The sequence below is a fragment of the Neurospora tetraspora genome (assembly GCF_033439725.1).
Source record: "Neurospora tetraspora strain CBS 560.94 chromosome Unknown B0H65scaffold_9, whole genome shotgun sequence".
In the NCBI taxonomy this organism is placed as follows: Eukaryota; Fungi; Ascomycota; class Sordariomycetes; order Sordariales; family Sordariaceae; genus Neurospora; species Neurospora tetraspora.
In genome coordinates this window covers 364,588-385,920 of record NW_026944391.1, presented here as the reverse complement: position 1 = coordinate 385,920, position 21,333 = coordinate 364,588, and the positions used below count along the sequence as shown (strand labels likewise).

General features: G+C 48.6%; 5 protein-coding genes across 5 annotated transcripts; 2 read left to right on the top strand and 3 right to left on the bottom strand.

The window, feature by feature from the left end:
• Nucleotides 1–241: 241 nt before the first annotated feature.
• On the bottom strand, nucleotides 242–4,182 carry B0H65DRAFT_331170 (uncharacterized protein). Its single transcript, XM_062823511.1, has 2 exons — nucleotides 3,824–4,182; nucleotides 242–3,741 (listed from the first exon to the last, which is right to left on the bottom strand). Exons 1-2 carry the CDS (start codon nucleotides 3,837–3,839, stop codon nucleotides 401–403), a joined length of 3,357 nt encoding a protein of 1,118 aa, XP_062676933.1. The 5' UTR covers nucleotides 3,840–4,182; the 3' UTR covers nucleotides 242–400.
• A 1,375-nt stretch (nucleotides 4,183–5,557) lies between these two features.
• On the top strand, nucleotides 5,558–7,050 carry B0H65DRAFT_583000 (uncharacterized protein; the record flags this gene model as incomplete). Its single annotated transcript, XM_062830867.1, has 4 exons — nucleotides 5,558–5,846; nucleotides 5,913–6,099; nucleotides 6,161–6,653; nucleotides 6,707–7,050. 4 exons carry the CDS (start codon nucleotides 5,558–5,560, stop codon nucleotides 6,911–6,913), a joined length of 1,176 nt encoding a protein of 391 aa, XP_062676932.1. The 3' UTR covers nucleotides 6,914–7,050.
• Nucleotides 7,051–7,186: 136 nt separating this feature from the next.
• On the bottom strand, nucleotides 7,187–9,352 carry B0H65DRAFT_435988 (Adenylylsulfate kinase-domain-containing protein; the record flags this gene model as incomplete). Its single annotated transcript, XM_062825216.1, has 4 exons — nucleotides 7,187–7,561; nucleotides 7,647–7,899; nucleotides 8,006–8,018; nucleotides 8,749–9,352. The coding sequence occupies 4 exons, from the start codon at nucleotides 9,350–9,352 to the stop codon at nucleotides 7,187–7,189; spliced, it is 1,245 nt and encodes a 414-aa protein (XP_062676931.1).
• A 4,284-nt stretch (nucleotides 9,353–13,636) lies between these two features.
• B0H65DRAFT_592558 (CBF/Mak21 family-domain-containing protein) lies at nucleotides 13,637–17,257 on the bottom strand. The gene is made up of 3 exons (XM_062831128.1): nucleotides 16,436–17,257; nucleotides 14,702–16,378; nucleotides 13,637–14,639 (listed from the first exon to the last, which is right to left on the bottom strand). The coding sequence occupies exons 1-3, from the start codon at nucleotides 17,108–17,110 to the stop codon at nucleotides 13,842–13,844; spliced, it is 3,150 nt and encodes a 1,049-aa protein (XP_062676930.1). The 5' UTR covers nucleotides 17,111–17,257; the 3' UTR covers nucleotides 13,637–13,841.
• Nucleotides 17,258–17,888: 631 nt separating this feature from the next.
• B0H65DRAFT_436470 (prolyl-tRNA synthetase) lies at nucleotides 17,889–19,787 on the top strand (the record flags this gene model as incomplete). Its single annotated transcript, XM_062825245.1, has 3 exons — nucleotides 17,889–18,099; nucleotides 18,159–18,241; nucleotides 18,318–19,787. 3 exons carry the CDS (start codon nucleotides 17,889–17,891, stop codon nucleotides 19,785–19,787), a joined length of 1,764 nt encoding a protein of 587 aa, XP_062676929.1.
• Nucleotides 19,788–21,333: the final 1,546 nt, after the last annotated feature.

The following is a 21,333-nucleotide window of genomic DNA, read 5'->3' as shown; positions in this document are numbered from 1 at the left end:
GGAGACCAGTCGACTTGCGCTGAATCTTTCAAGTGTCTTATCGTACGCTCACGGAATCGGGCGCTCTGTAGCTGGTCCATGACGCGTTTGATATCTCTCGAGAGGAAAAAAGATAGGAAAAACACATGACAAGCCTCCGCGGTGTTATCAGTAGAACCCGCATTTCCCTGAAACCCTTTTGCTCGCTCTTTCGGGCGTGATCGGCCAAAATAAACCGTCAAATCATTTCACTGCCGAGCGCGAATATCGGCATGGTAGTAGTACATTTATAGGGGTAAGACATTACGTTGTACTGTATTCACTCAGATTCGTTGTCCTCCAAGTCCGAGCCAATTTCTCTTTGAGCATGGGTGAGCCTGACCAACCTTCCTCTACGTGAATGGTGAGGTAGAGTTGTGGATTATCGCCGTCCAAGTTCAAAATACCTGTTGTTACCTCCTAACGACGGAAGCCCTGAAGCATCGAAATTGGCCATGGTGCTCGCAGTGAAAGGCGTCCCTGAATTTGAGGTTGACCTCACACTAGCGGTATTCATAGCGTACCCGGCGCCGTTCATGGCCAGAGCCCCTTGACTTCCAGCGCTGTCGAGGGTACTTGGGTTCAAAAAGTCCCACTCGGTGTTGTTCGTCCCGGCGAAAGACTGCATGTTACTGATGGCTTGAATCCCTTGACTAGTCGGGTGGCTTGTGCTCGAAGAACGATGCAGTGCTGTTCCAGTGTTCGTTGTATAAGACGGTGACTGATGGACCATATTATGCGTACTACTAGTTCGGTACGTCGAAGCCGCAGATGGCGCCGACGACTGACCCTGTTGTGACCCGTAGGTCGGGTTGCTTGTACTCCCAGTAGACCCTCGGTAACCAGTGTCTGCAGAGCTAAAGGCATTTGTTGATGAAGCTCCGAACTGGGGTGATTGGTGAGCAGAGTAAGCGCCTGCGGTCGTTGTACCTGTGGCCAAGTGTTGTTGATAGCGATGCTGTGAAGCTACTGACTGCTGAGTCCCGTTGTAGTGGCTATGGCTATTCTGGTACGACTGTTGACTAGAACCGTAGGGCGGTAACTGATGAGTGTTTGAATACTGCTGAGCAGGGGTAGGCTGTGGTGTTGCCTGGGCTTGTTGTTGTGCAGTAAAGTTTTGAGATTGCTGCTGAGGGGATGAGTAGCTATGCTGATGCTGCTGGCCTTGACTATATGGCGATGTTGAGGGGCGGTACTGGGTATAATGATGGGTTGCCCTATTTTGCTGCTGAGATATCATGGGGCTTGGGGTCTGGGACTGGTGAGCTTGTAATTGTCCTTGAGTACTTGGCTGTGAAACAGAGGTTTGATGCTGCTGCGATGGTTGCTGTGAAATCGATTGCGGTCGTTGTGGTTGAGGTTGCTGTGCTGATGATTCAGGTTGAGGGTGAGGCTGTGATTGTGGCATGGAATGTTGTGTATGCGATTGTGACGGTTGTCGTGGTTGTTGTTGGGTCGGTGGCTGCCTTTGCTGTCTTTGCTGTGACTGTTGCTGTTGAAGATGATTTGTTACTATGGGTCTTGGAGTAAGGCTATGATGCTGTGAGTCAATGTCGCTCTTCAGCTCCAGTTGCGCCTGTAGCTGAGCTTCATAATTCTCCATCGTCGGAGACTGAACGCCGAAGTGACCTTGAGGCGAATGAGCTAACGGCATAACTTGTTCAAGGGACACTGACGACGACACAGGAGTCACTTCTGACCCTATTCCAGGGGCCGTATGAAATGTAGCGGGGGTGGTCGCAGGCGCTTGATTTGGACTGGGAACTGGTGCGGGAGTGGCAGCTTTCATCTGGGAGGAGGCCGCTGGCTCGATGGAGTCTGGAACCGTCATATCATTCGACTTCTTCCCTTTAGGTCTAGACTCCTTGCTTTTTCGTTGCCGTTTCGCAGGGGGGAATCCCACTGCCGTGATTGCAGTCACAGGTTGAGAACCCTGCTGAGTGGATGGTGTGGGCAGAGCAACTGCGCTGGAGGACGGAGTTGTCAAACCGATCCCGTTGATGTTGTCAACGACACCAACATCTTTTGCAGTCTTCCGTTTTCGCTTCTGGCCCGCATTGCCAAGCACCTGAGCAGACTCTATAGTAGTTGGAGCTGGGACCGCACCAATTGGTATAATCTGTAATCCTTGATCAGAGTGGACGCTTTGCTGAACTTGCTTTTGGGTTGGGTTGCCATTCAGTCCCACTGTCTGTTGCTGTTTAGCAGCAGATGGTACCGTGGTCTGTAGTTCGTTTGGTCCTGAAATGTCCGTTTCTGCGAGAGCGTCCACCTGCTTCTTGGTAGCGGAAGCTTTTGGTCGTGATCCCTTTTTCTTGGCCGAGTTGGCAGAAGTGACGGAGTTCACGGCAGTAAATGAAGCATTGGCCGGTTGAGGCTGCGAACCTTCCAATGTCTGCGATAACTGAGCAGAAGTGTAGGAATTATCGGCTGGCTGGACTGACTGTCTTGGAAGAACAGCCGCATCGGACACCTTTGGACGATTTCTTGACCCCTTAGGCCGGCCTCTCTTCTTCATGTTCCCCGGGCTCTCAACGACAAGACTGTTGTTGCCGGGTCCATGATGCTGCATGGTACGCGCTGGAATAGTCGCTGTTACATGGCTGGTAGTCGCATCTGGCTGCGTCATCCCTGGAGCTTCGACATGAGCTGGTTGACGGTGAGGGCTTGCGGCTTGGGCAAGCAGCATAACATTAGCATCCACCATGTCAGGAGCACTTGTATCGCCGTACTCAACGTCGACCCAATTCCCATCAGTACTGGCCTCTCTGTGTGTCCGGTCTGTATCTGGAGTGTCCTTGCTAGGGCCCTTTTTCAAGCCTTTGTCCTTACGCACCTTGGTGGCCTTGCTCCCTTTTGGCCTTCCCCGTTTTCGCCGAACCGGTTCAGGTCCATCCATTTGGCGAACAGGGGCCATATTTTGCTGCCCATTGTTACCTCCAAGTTTGGGAAAGATTTCGGCTATCCAGCCGACAAACAAGCTTCCCGAACCATTCGCCTCGGCGCTTTGGGGAAACTCACCGTTCGCGGGCGGCGGAGCACCAGGTATGCCTCCGAAAAAAGCAAGAGCCTTGCAGATCTGATCAACGACAAGAAGCGGCTGAAGGCTTCGGAGGAGCGTTAAAAGACGTGCTTGTTCTGATTTGGTCTCGTCGGCATTCAAGGGAGTTTGACGGCCTGACATATAGGGCACCTGAGCAGATGTGGTGGCTGGAACGAAAGGCTTCGCAGCCGTCTCATCCGGTAACTGAACAAACTTGCTTCTCCTATGAGAAACATAGCCGTTCTCGAAAGCTCGTTTAGCGGCCAGCTCCGTGCTCTCGCTCGTACGCTTGGCTTGAGCATCTCGTTCTGTTGCCTCGGCCCTCCCGGCCACCCCCATGTGCATAACGCTGAAGTTCCCCTTGGATCCATCGGTTTTTCCTTTGAGCTTGCTCGGGACGGGGTTCCGAATCCGGCCATCTCGGTGGGGGCCGTTCGCAGCGTCCTGGAGGTTTGACTCGACCGGGGTAAGAAGGCCAAACCCGCCTTGGACGGCGGTCGCAGTTGCCGAGTTATTGGCGGCATTGGAAGTTCTCCCGACAGCCACAGCCTGATTCGCAGACGGGGGAAGTGACGGTACGGATCCCGGCTTTGGCACCGGGACAGGAGTCACCTTCTGAGCGGGAGTATGCCGACCTGGTGCGGAAACAGTGGCATCGGCTGGCCTGGCAGCCTTTGGGCCTGTAAGAGCGACATGACAGCCAGTCAGCAAGATGCACCGCGTATATGGAGGCGAGATGCACGAAGGGTTGCTCTGGCCTACCTGAAGCTGTAGCCATGGAATCTCTACCCGCGCAACAAGCTCGAGCGGCACCCGGGCAGTAAAGGTTGCTAGTGGGGCAACCGACAGAATCTGGATTGGAGAGCCAGAGGTGGCCAGGGCGGATGAAATCCTGCTGTCGCCGCAGAGATTGAGGTCAAAAGTGCACAGCTAGAGCTCTTCCTGTTCACATATTACAAGGCGACGGTTTCTTAACCTTGGAGGAGTGCCTAATTGTCTGTTACCGGGCGCAAGATCGGGGGCGGACGGTTTGATGGCGGGAACAGAACGAAGATGGGTAGGGGCAAGCGTATGCGTGCGTATGGTGGACGGATTCAGATGCAGGTGAAATAGGCAACCCTGGAGAGGTAAGCCACGAGATCAAATCCGCCGGCCGCGGATGTTCAAAAGGGCGCAACGGGACTTGATGTGGCGGTCGCGTACACTGACGGGAGTCGCAGCGAGCTGGCCGGTCGCACCATGGACGAGTGAAGAATGAAGGCAAGTGCAATGGCAACTGCAATGGCAACTGTAATGGCGCGCTTTTAGTCCGTCTTCGACCACGGATATGTAGACGCCAGACGCCCCGGCTGCGTTGGGGTTTCGGTCAAGGTACGCGCCTGCACTGTCGAAATGTACGTTGTAACGCTCTGTAGCTGGTCAAACTCGACCGAGCGCGGAGAGGGAGGGAGAGCACGATGGCGAGATGTGTGTTTGGTTGTCGCCAGAAAATCGAGCCGGGTTTGAATGTTGTTGTGCGGAAATGTACAGTCGGCCCTGGTGGTCGGGCTGTGCTGCTTGGGTAAAAGCGTGCGGGGATGACAGGTTGGCTTGCAGGCGCTCGAGGGCACTCTTCCCGGTCGATAGTAGGTCACACCTACAGAAAGTGCCACCGGTGCCTGTGCCTATACCTCCATGTTCTTTCTCTGGTAAATGGCAAGGTTGGCTTTGATTGTATTCTCCAGCTACTCATCACAACTGAAGAGACCCTCCTCCAATACCTGACGTTCGTATGTCTCATCGTCGTGAGCTTCCAGTGCTGCAATGCCGGGCTGGTAGATACAAATACAGGCGAGGTAATTACATACCATTCCTAGTACCGTACTGAATGTGTACTACAGACCGTGCCCGTGCCTGGCCGCTTCCACTTTGTAAAGTACCGCTGGCCCGTACTTACCTAGCCGCCATCTCCAACCCTCAAGCTGGAGTTCCTAGCAGAAGCGCATACGTAATTCATGCCTGCAGTGCTGCACATGTACCATCTAGCGGTAGGTTCGGTGAGTTATCAGGTTATCTCTAGCTCGTGCTTAGCTTGCCTGCCTGTTAGAGTAGCTCCCGCGCGTGCGCATCGGCTCCCACTCATCATCACCTCCCTCCCCTCCCCTCTTACGTAGGCTGGTAGGCCAGCCAGCTCGGCAGCTCCCCACTCTGAACCTCACAGATATCATCGATCAATGCTCCTACATTGGATCATCACCCATCATTGCCAATAACAGTCCTATCCACCCTTTCTCATCGCTTGCCGCCGCCGCATTGCTCCTTGGCCGTTCCCTTTCATCTCTTCGAATACAGTCTGCCTACAAGTTCCGCCTTCTCCTCATCAACGCAGCCCCTCCCCGATCGCAGCCGGGTTGCGCACGTACAGCCCAGCTTCACCATCACGACAGCGAATCTCTCCGGGTACTGTGGTAGGGTGGGCATAGAAGCAACGCGTTCAGTGCCCGAGGAGCGCCCAAGATGGCACCGACAACTCGCTACTCGCTCGTCTCTCTTCCTCTCCGCATCTTCGACGACGAGCCCCTCTCCGTGCTCGCCTCCACCATTGGCCAGGACAATGGAGAGATACTCAAGTTTTCCATACCCTCCTTCAAGATCGGTACACTTGATGCCTTGGTGCAGCATGCCGATGACCTGACAAAGCTCAACGCCGCCTGTGAGGCAGTAGTGTCCAAAGTGGCCGATTCCCTGGCAGGCATTCTCGACGGCGATGAAGACAAGATATCGCAGCAAAAGATGGTGAACGATAGTGAGCATTCCTCCTCCGTAGAACTGACGGCGCCATTGCTACGCCGACGATGCTAACAACGCCCAGAGCCCACGGACAGCTATATTTGCTCCTTCCAATGGAACAAGGTTCGCTACCGAGCTGACAAGCCCCTGGGCGAGTTGATCGAGAACCTGCAGAAAGAGATTCAAAACATCGATAACGATGTCAAGGCCAAGTTCAACCAGTATAATACCGTCAAGACGAATCTATCTGCATTGCAGAGGAAGCAGACGTAAGTCACTAATTGTTGCCCCGTCTCTCGGTTACTCCGCTAGGCACTGACTGCTCTTCAGTGGCAACCTTGCAACCAAGTCCCTTACGCCCATAGTCCCGCCCGACGTCCTTATTCAAGACTCCGAATATCTGGAAACACACCTGATTGTGGTTCCTTCGAGTGCACGCAAAGACTTCCTTCGGAGCTACGAAACCATCGCCGAAATGGTTGTACCCAGGTCGGCTGTTCAGATAGCCCAAGATGACGAGTTCACCCTATTTGCCGTTACAACCTTCAAGAAAACCAGTGCCGACTTCTTGCACAAATGTCGCGAACAAAAGTGGACACCCCGTCAATACAAGTACGTCGAAGGTGGAAAGGAGGAAGAGCAGCGCGAGCTTGAGCGCATGGCCAGGGAAGAAAAGAAAGTCTGGGGCGAAGCTTTGCACATGGCAAGGTCAGGTTGGAGTGAGAGCGTCATGGTCTGGGCACACGTCTTGACTTTACGTGTTTTTGTCGAGACAGTGCTGCGATACGGTCTGCCCCTGGAGTTTGTGTGTGCTCTTGTCAAGGTAGGGCTTCGACGAGGATGACGATACTGCGACTTACGCTGACACTGTGGCAGACCACCCCCAAGCAGGCCAAAAAGGTCAAAACGGCTTTGGACAAGGCATACTCGTACCTCGGTGGAAATGCCTTCGGGAGAGACAAACGAGGGCGGGTTACCAAAGATGATGCCTCTCTAGCGTCGGAAATGGCCGCGGCAGGTTATTCCGCGGGTGATGGCAACGAGTACACGGCTTATGTGTATTATGAATTCGAATTTCCTTGATGGTTGGGTTATAGTTCAGAACCATGCGGTGGCGGCGACAGCAACGGCGGCGGCGAATGGTCAGATGTGCGCACTTGGGCCTGACTCTCACGCACCATGTGTCATATACGTCGTCGACAGTAGGCACTACTAGATAGGTGTTCTCCCCTTGAAAGCGCCTGACAAGGACAGCACATCCGCTTGTGGTTTCGGTTAATGACTTCAATCAGCTTTCACGCACACTTATACGGGTCCCCAGGTATGGGGTGGTTGTATCCTCGTCCCAGTTCAAGCTTATCTCGTCTCCTTAGTTTCGCTGATGAGACCGGCCTCGGCCAGATAATCTACAATCTTCTTGACGCACTCCTCCACGCTCAGAAGGTCTGTCCTGATGGTAATTTCAGGCGACTCTGGTGCCTCGTAAGGCGCCGAAATGCCAGTGAAGTCCTTGATTTCCCCAGCGAGGGCCTTCTTGTACAGCCCCTTGGGATCTCTCTTTTTGGCCTCAGCAAGAGGAACGTCAACGAATACCTCGATGAACGGAAGCGAGTCGTCTCCAGCCTGCGTCGAATTTGCGTGGAGGTCACGCGCGATCTGGCGGTCGGCGCGGTAAGGTGAAATAAACGAGGTCAGGGCAATTGTGGAAGCGTCGGCAAAAAGTTTGGCTACCTGAAAGGGGCAAAATCCAAGGGAGTAAGCACGAGAAGCGAACAATGTGAAGGGGAGAAGGGTTGGGAGCTGGGATTGGACATACCTCTGCGATGCGCCGAATGTTCTCATTGCGGTCCTTTTCCGAGAAACCAAGATCCTTGTTCAGCCCGAAACGCACATTGTCGCCATCCAGCCGGTAGGCGGCCAGGCCAATGTGCAAGAGATGCTGCTCAAGGGCGGTTGCCACCGTCGACTTTCCCGATGCTGACAAGCCTGTGAACCAGATGGTGAAACCGCGCTGGCCACGCAACTGGTTGCGTTCATGTCGCGAAAGCGACGGATGCCAGGTAATGTTGCTGTATATGCCCCCAGTCAGTCAGTCAGTCAGTCTTCTACCTGTCCTGGAAGCCCCGCGATCCTGGCAAGATGTGGATAAATGGGCGGGAGAGGAACTGGACTCACGTCGCCATTGTGACTGTTCGCGGCAACTGTGATCTTAGTTGTGGTGGTTGTGACTGGATTCCGTTCAGGTCCTTTGACGCGCGCAAGAGAACAGGCAAAAATGGGTAACAGGGAGGGAAAAAAGATGCGAATGACTCTTTTTATACTGTTGTTACCACTTAAGTTAGGTCCGGTGTAAAAGCCGGTGGATATGTATTGTCCCGCCTGCTTGGTTCAGCAATTGCGCAATCGCTCTCAACGGCCCTTTCTGTGACAGAAGTGGGCCCGACAGTGCCGAGTACCGCAGTACCTAGGTACTCTCGTACTTATCGACCTACCACGAGGTTACACCCACTTCTTCATCCCGTCTATCTTTTGGGCACTCGGCCCTACAGGATGGTATGAATTGCATACAATGTATTTAGCTATTGATATACATGCGAGTTTGTAGGTATGCCAGAAATCTAAGAGCGTCTAGTATATCTATTCCACCCACCTTGTCTACGAAGTAATACCGGAACTCCGCCGTGTGTCCGGGGCCACCAAGCCCGATCAGAGCACTCATTCGACTGCCCACTCCTCTTCCTTTGATACTTGTACGTCCCACAGCCAGCGGGCCAGGTGTTCCTCGAGGAGCCATATTACAGGCTGCAGGCACAATGTCCTCTATGAGCTACTACTTGACGGGATACACTTTTGCCATTGTCTGATCATTCCAGAATTAGCTTGACAGACTCCAAATCTGCCAATAGAGATGTTTCAACGTACCGCTGCTTGCTTGGGGGAGATGTAGAGGGCGCTCGCTGTCACCAACACGGTCGGCTCCTCTCCTTCCTTGGACGGGAGTGTCTCGATGTGGCCTTCCACCCAAGCCTTTCGTCCTTCCACCTTGACGGTGGTGGCCCGTAAGACGAGATACTGGTCGGCCATGGCGGGAGCTTTGTAGTTAATGTCCAACTTGGCCGTCATGCCGACGTTGAAAGGCAACACGGGGAAACAGCATCTGGCCAATCCTTCATCGAGCATGGTAGCCAGAAAACCGCCATGAATGACGCCCATGTGGCCGCACAGATCAGTTCCAACGTGGGATATCTGTACAAAGTTCTTTCCCGTCTTCTCGGAGAAGCTGAAGGGCGGAACCACCACTTTTCCTGGACCCATGAGGACGCCACCCGTCAGATTGCGTTTTCGCCATGCCTCTGGAATTTTCATGTGTGGGCGTGACTCGATGAAGTCGGGATTGGCCCTCAGGGAGAGAGTCAGGGGATGCGAGTTGATAAAGTCCTCCTTGGCCTGGGCGTCGTCATCCTGGGGGGTAAATAGAGAGACGGTTTCGGCGTCGCTGGGCGGTGAAGCGATGGCAACCATGGTATCGTAAGCAGGCGCGGCCGCGATCACAAAGCCGAGTGTTGTGAGAAACAGAGCACGGAAGGAAAAGCGGAGGGTAGACAGAATCGCCCGGAAGAAGAAAGGCCGAACCGGCGACGCGGGGGCAGTGGCCGGGTCTAAGGCGGCAACGTACCGGCCGATAAGTCAGCAAGGCCGCTAGAGCAGCAGAAGCATGACGGCCCCGGGCACGGAACAAGGGGGAAATGGGCGGCTCACTGAAGTGACTGGCAGACGAAGACAGCCTGCAAGGTGTGGTCCGGAGTATACCAGCCGGGACCGAGAGTGAAGACTGGGCGGGACGGCGGCGTATGAACCGGAATGCAAGCCGAGAGGACATGGTGCTGCAGTTTGGGCCCCTTTTTCCAGATCAGCGGCCCGTTTTATACAGCAGCGTCGAGCACCCGATGATACTGGGCTGCCACAGATCTCTCCAATGCGTACCGATATGGTCTGTCAGGCACTATGCAATCCGTAGGCGTACCCACAAAACGGCCCTAAAGAGAGTCAGGAATTGAGTTCGCGATACTCGTCGGTTAGGTTGATGTGGGCCTCGCTTACATAACAAGCCAACCGACTCTCCTCGTCCCTCTGAGAGTCGGGATTTTTATATATATCTTGCAAGCGGTATATCTTTCAAAAACCCTAACAATCTATATCTCTACCAAAACACACGCAAAAAAGATAATGAAATGTTCAGATTAATAGTCACGATCACGCGCATTCAATAATATATTTCTTTTATAATCAAATTATCATAATATATTATTATAGTATTGTAAAGTCTTTATAGCCCGTATTCACAATACAATATCCAACTCCTCCTCTTCCTCCTCTTCCCCTTATAAACTCTCATCGTTATTAGAATCGTTGTTTATAATAATTATTACCCTTATACAGCTTACGGGCACCTCCAACTTCCTACCCGCTACCGTTATAGTTACTATAGCAACCTCCTCGTCAAAATCTATATTGATAACCTTCTCCTTCCCCTTTTTAAACCTTTTTCTAGGAGGGTATAGTATTAATATAGACGGTCTAAACGACGGCCTAACTAATACTCGTATTTATGCTTATATTTTCTCGCCTATTAAATAAGGGTATATAATAGGGAGTTCGCTAAGGATATTTATACCCTCGTTACCTAATATAAATTCAACCGACGAACTACTTCCTCTACGAACCTTCCTAGCCCGCTTCTTACTATATATCTTAAAAGGTACAAAATCTTTATTATAATTAGGAAGGGTAGCCTTCCTTATAACCTTATAAAATTTATTCTCTACGTTTTTAATACTAATTAAGAAGGTATTAAAATATTATTTAGGTTAGAAAACCTTCTATAATTTTATCTCTAGTACATAATATAAATAATTAAGACCATATTACTTAATTAGGAAGGTATGCCGGGTATTATTAATAATAGCCTCGTCCTATCCTTCCTTAAATTTTAATATTATATCATATTCTAAGTCGTCCTTAATAATATAAACAAAGTTATTATTACTAGGAATATTAATTTTATTAATTAGATTAAGCTTAGCTTTCTTCTTAGCTTTGGATTTACGTGGTAGCTACTGTTTAAGACTAGGGTTCTTTTCGAAGGCGACCTTTTTAATAAAGGCAAGGCTTGCTCGCTATATCTTCTTCAGTCCCTCTTCTATATTAACTACCCTTCTTATTATAACTTTAGTATTAACAACCTCCTTCGTATAGGTTCTATTATTAATAGTTATATACTTACGAAGGTTCTACTTTTGGGCTTTTACTTTAATATAGCGTTTATAGTATTCTTACTAATTAAATATTAGTTTTTAAATATTAATAGATACTTTAAGGGCAATTCTAACCTCGTTATAAATCTTTTTAATAGGCGAATTATATTTATTAATACGTTATTAAATTACTGGTAGTTCTAATATATATAGTACTTTACGAGGAATTATAGCCTTAAGTCGGTTAGGGAATAAGGGTTCTTACTATACTCTAATAAATTTACGTAATTTATTAAGAGGAACGTTGGGTTTAAAAGGTTAAAGACTAGTTTTTTCCTATTTTTTTTAAAAATATTACTTCGAGTAAAGCCCACTTATTTAATCTTCTTTTAATTATTTAGAAAAATTATACAATTAATATTAATAGCCCTACTAGTAGTTTCGTTTGCTAGAGCCTTTTGGTGAGCCTTCTTAATTATTTAATAAACCCCTACATTAAATAATTGAAGTATATAGCTAATATATAAGGGTAGAATATAAAGTATAATATCGAAAGCCTTATAGTATTATAGGATATTTAAGTCTTTATATGCTTTAAACCCGTCTATAAATAATACCCTATATACCTTTAATTTTATTATTAACGAGAAATTAATAATTGCTCTATCTCTTTTAAAAGGTTCTAGTCTTTTAAAAGGAGGCATGTAGTTAAATAATAGGCTGAACTAGTCGTCGATAGTATAACTATCAAAGGAGGGAGATAGTTTAAAGGAGTATTTATTAAAGTACTTAATTTATTATAGAATTCGATAGGTATTATTATATTTAGTCGATATATTTATAATAACTACATTTGGATCAACTTTATAGTTAATTTATATATTCCTTTATATTTATATATAGATTAATAAAATTAATATTAATTATAAATAAAATAGTTTAATTATATTTACTATAATATATACTTTGAATATTAAAAATAAAAGGATACTCTTTATTATAGCCAATATAGTATCGATGGTAATTAAATTTTTATTATTATTAGGGTTAAATATAACCTTCCTTGTACGAATTCTATTCTTTATAAATAATACTTATTATTACATAAATTAGTATAGGGAATAATGATAATAAGGAAAGTTTTATACCTTTATAATTCCCTTAATTTCCTTTATTTAAAAAGGAAATTTATTTATATTCTAAACATTCTCTTTCTCAATATTAAGATTATTATAAATAGCCTTTACTTCTTTAAATTATTTTTTAAAGGAGTTTAATTAAATTTTAATATTTATCCTTTTTATATTTTCAAAACTAATTACTTTAAATTCGAATTCCGGATACCTCTTACGCTATTCTATAGGCTACCCTCTATAGAGGTTAATAAAAAGGGGGTATAATCGTTAAATTTTTAGTTAATTAATTAATTTAATGAGGGAGGTATTATTTAGGAGGAAGTAGCTACAATTAGTAATTTGGACTACAATATTGAGAGCCTTATTTTCACTAGGGGTTAACGTTAGCGGGCAATAGGTATTTATACCCGTTAGTAATCGCTTTCCCTCTTAAATAAGTCATATATATTTTTAATAACAGGTTTACTAATATTACAAAATTGTACAAAATCTTTTATAATATAGCTATTACCTTTGCCTTTGCGGTTGTTCTCCTTCGAGTTGGTGTGTGTTACCCGCTTTTGGCGGGCGAGGTAATGATGTGTAGCCTTTTCCGCCCACGTAGCAATATTAGAATCGAAATACGCTATAGTAAATGAAATGATCTAGTTAAGACAAGTAGTTTGAGGCTATTTACAATATCGTACGATAAAAAATGATGAAGTTATGGCTAAGGTTTTTGATAGATATACTGCTTGCAAAATACATATAAAAATCCCGACTCTCAAAAGGACGATGAGAGTCGGTTGGCTGGCTGTAAGCGGGCCCCCAAAGGGTGGCCCCACATGGCTGTGGCCAGTGCGTGCACCTAACCGACGAGTACGTGCGTGTGTGTACCCAGCGGAGCGACGGAGCAATGGGACCCACCTTTGCGCAGCTCCGGCTCAGGCTGGCCTAAATTCGGTGTCTGCGGATGGGCCGAACCGTAAGGTATGGGACGAAGCGGCAGCAGCGGCTACAATGCGAGAGCGCTTCACAGCTGTGCAACGGCTACTGTAGAATGATGCAGTACGTATCTTGACAGCGGTGGGTTAGGGCCAAAGCATTTACAGGCTGGCAGATGAAGACTTGCGAGACAACCCCCTTTCGGTCATCGTCATTATCGCCGACTTGGGTTGAATCTTTGAGACGTCCGCGCCCTCGGGTACTGTCCGGCACAATGCCGATGGACCCACCAAGACATAACCTCTCCACACCTTGAAACCCGATGACCCTAGCCTAAGATCTCCACTCTCTCCACCTTTTACCCCTTGTCCCTGGGTGGTTGGCCGGTCAGCTTGTGTGTAAACAACGTCAGTTAAGCTCCATGTGAAATTCATCTGAACAGGTACGTACGCACGTGGTATGTACGGTACGTACATATAGTAAAGTACTTTATCACCAGCAAGCATCAAAACATCATGGCTACTCCAGTCAATGCAGTCACTACTGTGAATCATTGCCTTCTTGAGCAACAAGGCGAACAACATCTTTGATAGAGCATGTAGCTGAATGCCAACAGGGAAGGATCTTGAACCAACCAGGCTTCGAGAGCTACTGGGTAACTAGCTATTCACCCCAGAATCGAAACGCTTTTCCCAACTAGTCGTCGGCCATGCCATCTTCACCAGCCAGCATCTCGGCGTAATCATCGGCCGAGGCAAATGTTGGCAGACCCCTCATCTCCTTCCTGCTAAGTCTGCCCTTCTTCTTCGTAGCCGAAGCATCCTCCTCACCAGTGCTCTCATCCGCCGCCGCTTCTTCTTCCGAGTCATCTGAATCATCAAAAATGCCTTCAAATGGCACATCACTGTCAGATCCCTCAGAGCCGTCGCGAGCGCCACCCATATCAAGGTCGCCAGTGTCCATCTCCTCGTCCGAGTCGTCATAACCATCCATCCCGAGGTCGGACTCGTCTTCATCCAAGTCGCCCTCGACCTCGGGTCGAGAATTGACCAATGCTTCCCAGATCTCGTCTTCGGCTTCTTCCTCTTCCTCTTCGCCGTCCGGACCACTCTTCTCCTTGGATGCCTTCTTGCTCTTTGCCATGTCTCCAGGCTTGCCGATACGAGCAAAGTACTCGTGGAAGAAAACGTCTTCGGCGGAAACCTGTTCTGGCTTGAGATTCCAGAACGAGGCCGAGTTGACAGAAGGCTGCTTCTTGGCGCCATCTTTGCTGGAAACGACAGTTTGGGATGCGCCACCAGTAGCGAGGACCGGCTGCATAATGGAGCTTCCGCGCTTGGTCTCGGTAATCTTGGGGTTGCGGTAGACAAACTTGTCCAGGAAATGCATGAGGCTGTGGTTGGCCAGATCCGGCTTCGGCAGGCCCTTTTGACGGACAAGGAGGTTACTGGCATAAACCTGTACGGATGGATGAAAATGAGATAGGAGAGGAGCCTGGTAGTTTTCCTGTTAGTAAACTGGTTTCGCATGGATTCTGAGTTCAAATAGGCACTTACCAACTCCCACAAGCAGCTTCTGTGCGCATTGCTATGCTCGGGGTTTCTCTTTCGTCCATCATAGCCTGTGGCACGACGGGAAGTTGGTGCATCTTCACGCAAGAGACTGCTCTGCAAAGCCGCATCGTCATTGACATCCTTGTAGGCCTCAACACCGTCATCTTCGTTGTCCTCGGGCACAGTAAGCAACGAATGAAGGTCAGGAAACGTGTTCTCCAGCTCGGAAATCAGATATAACACCCCGCATGCAAAGGACGGCTGATGCAGGTTGAGCACTTGAACCAATCTCTTGACAAAAGCCTTCACTCTCCGGACGTCGGCATCATTCTTCAAGGCACGAAAGAGTAGGTTCATGTACAGTGCTTGCTTCGATGACGTGATGAGCCTGGGATCCAGCAATGATTCGTACAATGTCCGATAAAATCGGTCAACAGCAAGATGTTTTGTCACAGCGAGCTGTTGGATGAGCATGAGTGCTTGGACGCTGGTGTTGAAGTTCGACGAGTGGGTAATTCGAAACAAAGTATCGAGATGTTTTTCCATGGTCTCGTCGTCGGCGGTAGTGAAGGGTACCGCACGATTGACACCAGTGAGCAGTGCGGAGACGAGTTTTTGTGTCGTATCCTGCTCGTTGGCAGAAGCCTCGGTGTGATTTGGCTTGCCCTTCTTGGCTTTCCTGTTGCTGCCGCCAGACTTTTCCTCAGGATTTAGCGCTTCCAGGTTTCCCAATGAGCCGGTTTTGAGCAAGGAAAGGAAAGCCTCGAAGTAGATTCGGAGTAGCGTGTTGGCTATAGCGGGCTCTTTGGTGCTCAGAATGGTTTGATTCAGGGTGATGATGGCATAGTATCTGGTGCGCAGACTCTGGCCTGGCTTGAGCAAAACCTCTTGCTCTACCGTGCTGATCACAATGCTTTTCATCGCAGGATGGACGTTCAGCAACTGCAAGAGGAGGTATGACGCCCGAGATGCAATTTTCCGTTCGCGATCACCGAGTTTGTTGACAAGAAGTCGCAACAGATTGGCCTCTTGTTCCGGCTTGTCCCGGAGCAACGTGAAAACAAATTCCAGCGCGCGCATTCTCGAGTGCTCAATCTGATCAGCCGACCAGATTTCGAGGAGCTGGATGATGCGAAAATACGCCGCTTTGAGCCAATCTTCGTATGCCCACATCATCAAGTGAGAATCAGTTAGGTTGGCAGGAAGCTTCTGGCCCTGAACCCAACGCAGCACAGCTTGATCCTGTAAAGCGGCCAGCAAGGCGGGTTGCGAGTTGAACGGGCGAAGACGGCGATTACTTGGCAGAACTGTGCCATTGCCCAGCAGATCGACGAGAGCGCCCAGGGCAGCGAGTGCCTGACTACGGCTTTTTTTGCCGGCCAACCCGATCAGGCTTTCAAAAGCTTTCTGGTTGTGGAGAGGAGACTCTTGTATCGACAAGGTTAAGGCAGATACCTTGTCGGACAAAGTGCCGGAAGACATAATGGTTGACATGAACTTCTGAGTGGAGCTGGAGGCCTGGAGGGCGCTGTATCTTGCCGCGTCCTCCTTCAAGAGGGCCTCCGCATAAGCTTTGAGGCTGGCAATCGCTGAAGAGTATTGCCTGACGTCGGCAGACGGTGTGAAAGCAGGTAGGCCCTCGAGGTTGAGGCCATGCCAGTCAGGTCTGGGCTCGAAAACCTACTCAAGTTAGCATACCGCCAGGTAAGTCTGCGACAGCGGGGACATCAAACTAACCAGCTTGTTCTTGCCTTGCTTCCCGCGCGGGGTGTCTTGGACGGTCGTAGTTGTGCTCTCACTTTTTACCGTGGCAGGGATCGCTTGAGGTTGCTCCTGATCCTGGCTGTCGTCCTGTTTCCTTTGTTCCGCCTCCTCTTCCTCCTCTTCGTCTTCTTCCTCGTCTTCTTCCTCGTCGACGGGGTCTTCAGACGATACGCTTTCGAGGTCATCCTCGCGGGGTATATTCTGGAAGCCGAGGCTCAAGGCGAACTTTGCCAGTTCATCCTGGAATGACTTATCCAGGGATTTCTCGGGCGCCGACGCGGATTTTGTGCCAGGTCCATCTTCGTTGTCGGAATCGATATTGGCGACAAGCTCAAGATCATCCTCGTCTCCGCCCAAGGCCAAAATTTCCTCCAGCAGAACTTCCTTTGTTGTATTGTGGGACTGGTCTTTCCTGGAACGGTCCTGTTGCCCTTCTTTCGTGCCCACTAGAGTTTTCTGGCGTCTCTTTGCATCTCGATCATCTGCTGTGGTGTTCGGTCTCTTGCGCTTCGGTGACGAGTGTTGGTCAGTGCCGGCGCCGGCGAGAGTTTTGTCGATCTTTTCGGTCAGTTGAGCGAGTGCTGCTTCGTCGAAAGCCGGCCCCGTGCCTTTCCTCTTTCTTTGCCTCGGTCCCTTGGATGAGCCCATATCTTCTGAATTCGTCTTTGGCGAAAAAAAATGGACAGTGGGCCGGCGCAATTTGTCTTGAGGTTGGCTGGTAATTCAAAAGGCCGTCTACGAGGAAGGGCGAAAAAAAAAGTGTTTGGATCATGCACGCTAGCGGATCCTTCGTGCACCTTGCAGGGGCAAGATAGGTGGGGCGGGTAGAGGTACCTACAGACCTCTAGAGGAACCTGCAACCGGGAGTTCAATTCCCGTCATCTGTCGGGTCGGGTCCACTCCAACGGATCCCGCTCACCGGACACTACTAGTGAGCAGCCGGAACCTATCGGTGCTGGGGTACCTCCTGAGCCAGAGAGGTACCTCTGGACCTCTTGTACTCTAGCACCATCGCCAATCACTCGGCAAAGATCCGCTGTTGCGGGTCACACCGGCCCACGCCCGGCGAAGATGTGGAAAAAAACAGCGGCCATGTGGTGCTTGCCTATGTACCTTTGGGTAGCCGCTCTCGCCTCTGTACCGCTGGGTTTGAAGTCATCGTCTCATGACACCAAACAGCTTTTACCATTGTGATCACTGGCAGGTTTAAAGCCTTGAGCAGACTTGAGGGAGGGCGAGCGCAAGAGCACCCATTCATTCACTACCTTTTCATCAACCAGCGGCACGCGACGCGACGGCGCAATGCTGCCTATGTAAACGAAAGACGGAGCACCGAGTATACATCCGTACCAGTAAAAGTATTCTCGCGTACATTGACGTGTCGTCGAGGTCATCATCTAATGTGGCATCCAGATCTGTGAAAACGATGCTGCCGCGTTCCATCCCCCGCCTTTCAAAGGTTTGGATTCCAAGCGGAGGCTTTGCTGTCCCCGGGGTTGAAGATGCCCATTCAAAGCTCGTTCGCGCTGGCTTCCTTCGTCAGTCTCACGCAGGCATCTTCCACATGCTGCCTCTCGGAAAAAGGGTACAGGATAAGGTAGAACGACTGGTCGCAAAGCACCTGGAGGAGTCGCTAGGTTAGTGCTCTCCCGTTGCTTTCCTGACCAAGCTACTCACACCCACCTTCAACCGACAGCGGCTTCTAGAGTCTCGTTGTCTTCCATTTCGAGCGAAGCTCTGTGGGAGCGCAGCGGGCGACTGCAGAATATCGCACCCGAGGTGCGTTCTCCATACTCTCTCCTCAGCTCGCCAGCCTTTTGAGGCCTTTGTTTGGGCTAACGCGTTGTGGTGGTAGCTTTTCCGATTCCCGGATCGCAAAGGCAGTGCTTACCTGTTGTCTCCCACTCATGAGGAAGAGATCACCAATCTGGTCGCGCAGACCGTAAGGTCGTATAAGGACCTCCCGCTCCGACTCTACCAAATCACCCGCAAGTTTCGGGATGAGTTGCGCCCACGTCACGGCCTTCTCCGTGGGCGCGAGTTTACGATGAAAGACCTTTACACCTTTGACACTGATTTGAGGTCTGCTCTGGACACGTACGAGCAAGTCCGAGCAGCTTATTCTCGCATCTTCAACGACATGAAGCTCCCAGTCCTGGCGGCAAAAGCTAGTTCTGGTGACATGGGCGGCGACCTGAGCCATGAGTATCACTTGCCCTCGCCCTTCGGGGAGGATAGTGTCATCACTTGTGGAAGCTGTGACTATACTATCAACGAGGAAATAGCGACTACCAAGGTTGCACATGAGACCTGCCAAGCTGATCATGTCGGAGTTTGGCGGGCTATTACCAAAGATCGATCTACACTCGTCAACGTCTGGTATCCCACGCGAACAAGCAAGGCGGGTACCAGTGAGGGGCGCCAGTACACAAACTCTGATATCAACATTTATGCCATCAAATCTCTTGTACCAGACCTTGATGCTGGAGTTTCAGACGCCACGGAACTCTGGGCAGCGGCGACAGAAGGCCCGGACGCCACAGCAAAACGACTGGTGAATCTCTTCGACAGCAGACTTCCACCGTCGTTCTCGGACAGTTTGGAAGGCACAGCATCACTGCCCATGTGGCCAGACGCTGTGAAAACAGGAGCATCCAGATTGGATGTTCAGTGTCACGGATCTTCCACTAGCGACGGGAAACCTTTGAACTTTCTCCGAATCCGCACGGGGGATCACTGCCCACAGTGCTCCTCCGGAACTTTGAATGTCCAGAAGGCGATGGAGTTGGGCCACACGTTTCACTTGGGCACTCGGTATTCGGACCCATTGAACGCAAAAATATCTTTGCCGCCACCCAGTTCCAGCGAGGCCAAAACTTCGACGGGGGATAGCGGCACTTCTAAGACAGTGAGCATGCAAATGGGATGCCACGGAATAGGAATTTCGCGTGTCATCGGCGCCGTGGCTGAACATCTAGCTGATGATAAAGGTCTGAACTGGCCTGTTGCCATTGCCCCATATACCTGTATTGTCGTCTTTGCTGAAGACAACTACGACGATGCTGTAGAGGTTTACAAGCGCATTCTTAGCGGCTCCGGGGACCAGGATGAGCGGCTAGACATCATTCTTGATGATCGCCAAAAATCGTTGCCTTGGAAGCTTAAGGATGCGGACCTCATTGGTGTTCCGGTAATCGTTGTACTCGGTCGAGAGTGGCGTATGACAGGTCGAGTCGAAGTTCAGTGTCGGAGGCTTAACATCAAAGATATCGTCGATGTAGATAATCTGCCATCCGTTATAGCCGAGCTACATTCAAGGCTCTAGATTTAAAGGAATAACTACTTCGTGGGTCTGAACTGAAAAAAAAAAAAAAACCGAAAGTGGCGAAGAAGGCTGGGCAGACGAGATACAAGTGCCACGGCTGAGCGAGTTGAGAGAAGTAATGTCACAGAATTACGTGTGACTGCTTTGCACATGCACGGCTCCTGCCATGGGTAGTCGCAGCCAGTGTCGTGCCCTGCTATTAGCTAATGCGCTACGTTACGTATATATACTCGTGCTCCGGTCCCGGTTCTAGGTATAGTTTGCCCTACCCTATATCGCTATACCTCCATACACTTCCATTCTTCTCTTCTTGTGTAACTACATATATCTAACTTACCTCCTAACTACGTTACCTTGCTCTATAGTAGTTAATTATCCTTACTATTACTAATATAGAATAAGTATATACGGAATAAGTATCGAAGGCCTTACAATTTAGTAATGTGGTTAGTAAGGTAGTAAAGTAAGTAATAATTTGTAAGAAGAAGAGGAAGGCCTGGAAGCTAGGCCTGCCTAGCTCATATATTAGGTAGTATAAGGTCCAAAGAATCTTTATCTTAGCTATTACTAACCAAAGCTTCCGTAACCAAACTAAATAATATAACGGGTCTGAACGAGTTGAGCACAGCGAGCAGTCGTGTAAGGTTGAAATGCTATCATAGGGCTAGTATATAATGTAGTTGTACTGTACTAACTGTATATATACTATGCCAGAGCTAGTACTATAGCCCAGAGCTATATACTCACGTACTAATCATATTGCTATGGTTCGTCACGGATTATAGTTGACCCACCTCACCAGAGCTGGCCATAACAGGGTCAGTCCTACTCCTTATTAAATCAGGCACCTATGATACTAGTATAAGAGGCTCTACCTCGCTATCGCCTTTAGTATTAATTTTAGTTAGCAATTAATTATCTACCTACTATATCTTATACAATTATTTATAATCGTTATATAAGGTTCTAGGTAGAAGCTCCTAATAATATTAATTATTAAAATTAATCCTACTATTATTATAATTACGTTTTATATTATTGTATAATAAGTAGTGCCTAAAGCTTAATTTTTTACTTTTATTATACCTTATTATTATTTTTTTCTTCTTTTCGGAGGGGAATTTCGCTTAATAATATTATATTAATTCTTTTATTATACCTCTCAACCCTTTAAATTTGGATACTAATATAAATAATAGATCTTCGTCTTTAGATTCTTCTACGGTAACCCGGTAAAAGTAATATAATTAGCAATTAAGATAGATAATATTCGCCCGGCAATTTAAATTCTTTATAAGAAATCACCTAAAATTAGTATATATTAAATGTATTATAAGAGCCGTATATTGAATTATTATAGAGGTTACGGTTATTATAATTACGGATAAACTTAATTAATAGAATTACGATAACGATTTTAATATTAATAAAACTCCTACTTTCGAAACTAAATAGGTTATCAAGCAAGAATTAGCGGATAAGGCCATTAAAATAATCTATTAATATTAAAAAGAGCTCGCTTTATTTAGAATATGGAAGTTCAAAA

Bases quoted from the DNA above. Each gene is read 5' to 3' on its own strand.
- B0H65DRAFT_592558 (XM_062831128.1), bottom strand. From the start codon at position 17,110: ATGGGCTCATCCAAGGGACCGAGGCAAAGAAAGAGGAAAGGCACGGGG. The intron at 16,379-16,435 runs GTTAGTTTGATG...TAACTTGAGTAG, and splicing joins AGCAAGGCAAGAACAAGCTG to GTTTTCGAGCCCAGACCTGA. The intron at 14,640-14,701 runs GTAAGTGCCTAT...GAAAACTACCAG, and splicing joins GAAGCTGCTTGTGGGAGTTG to GCTCCTCTCCTATCTCATTT.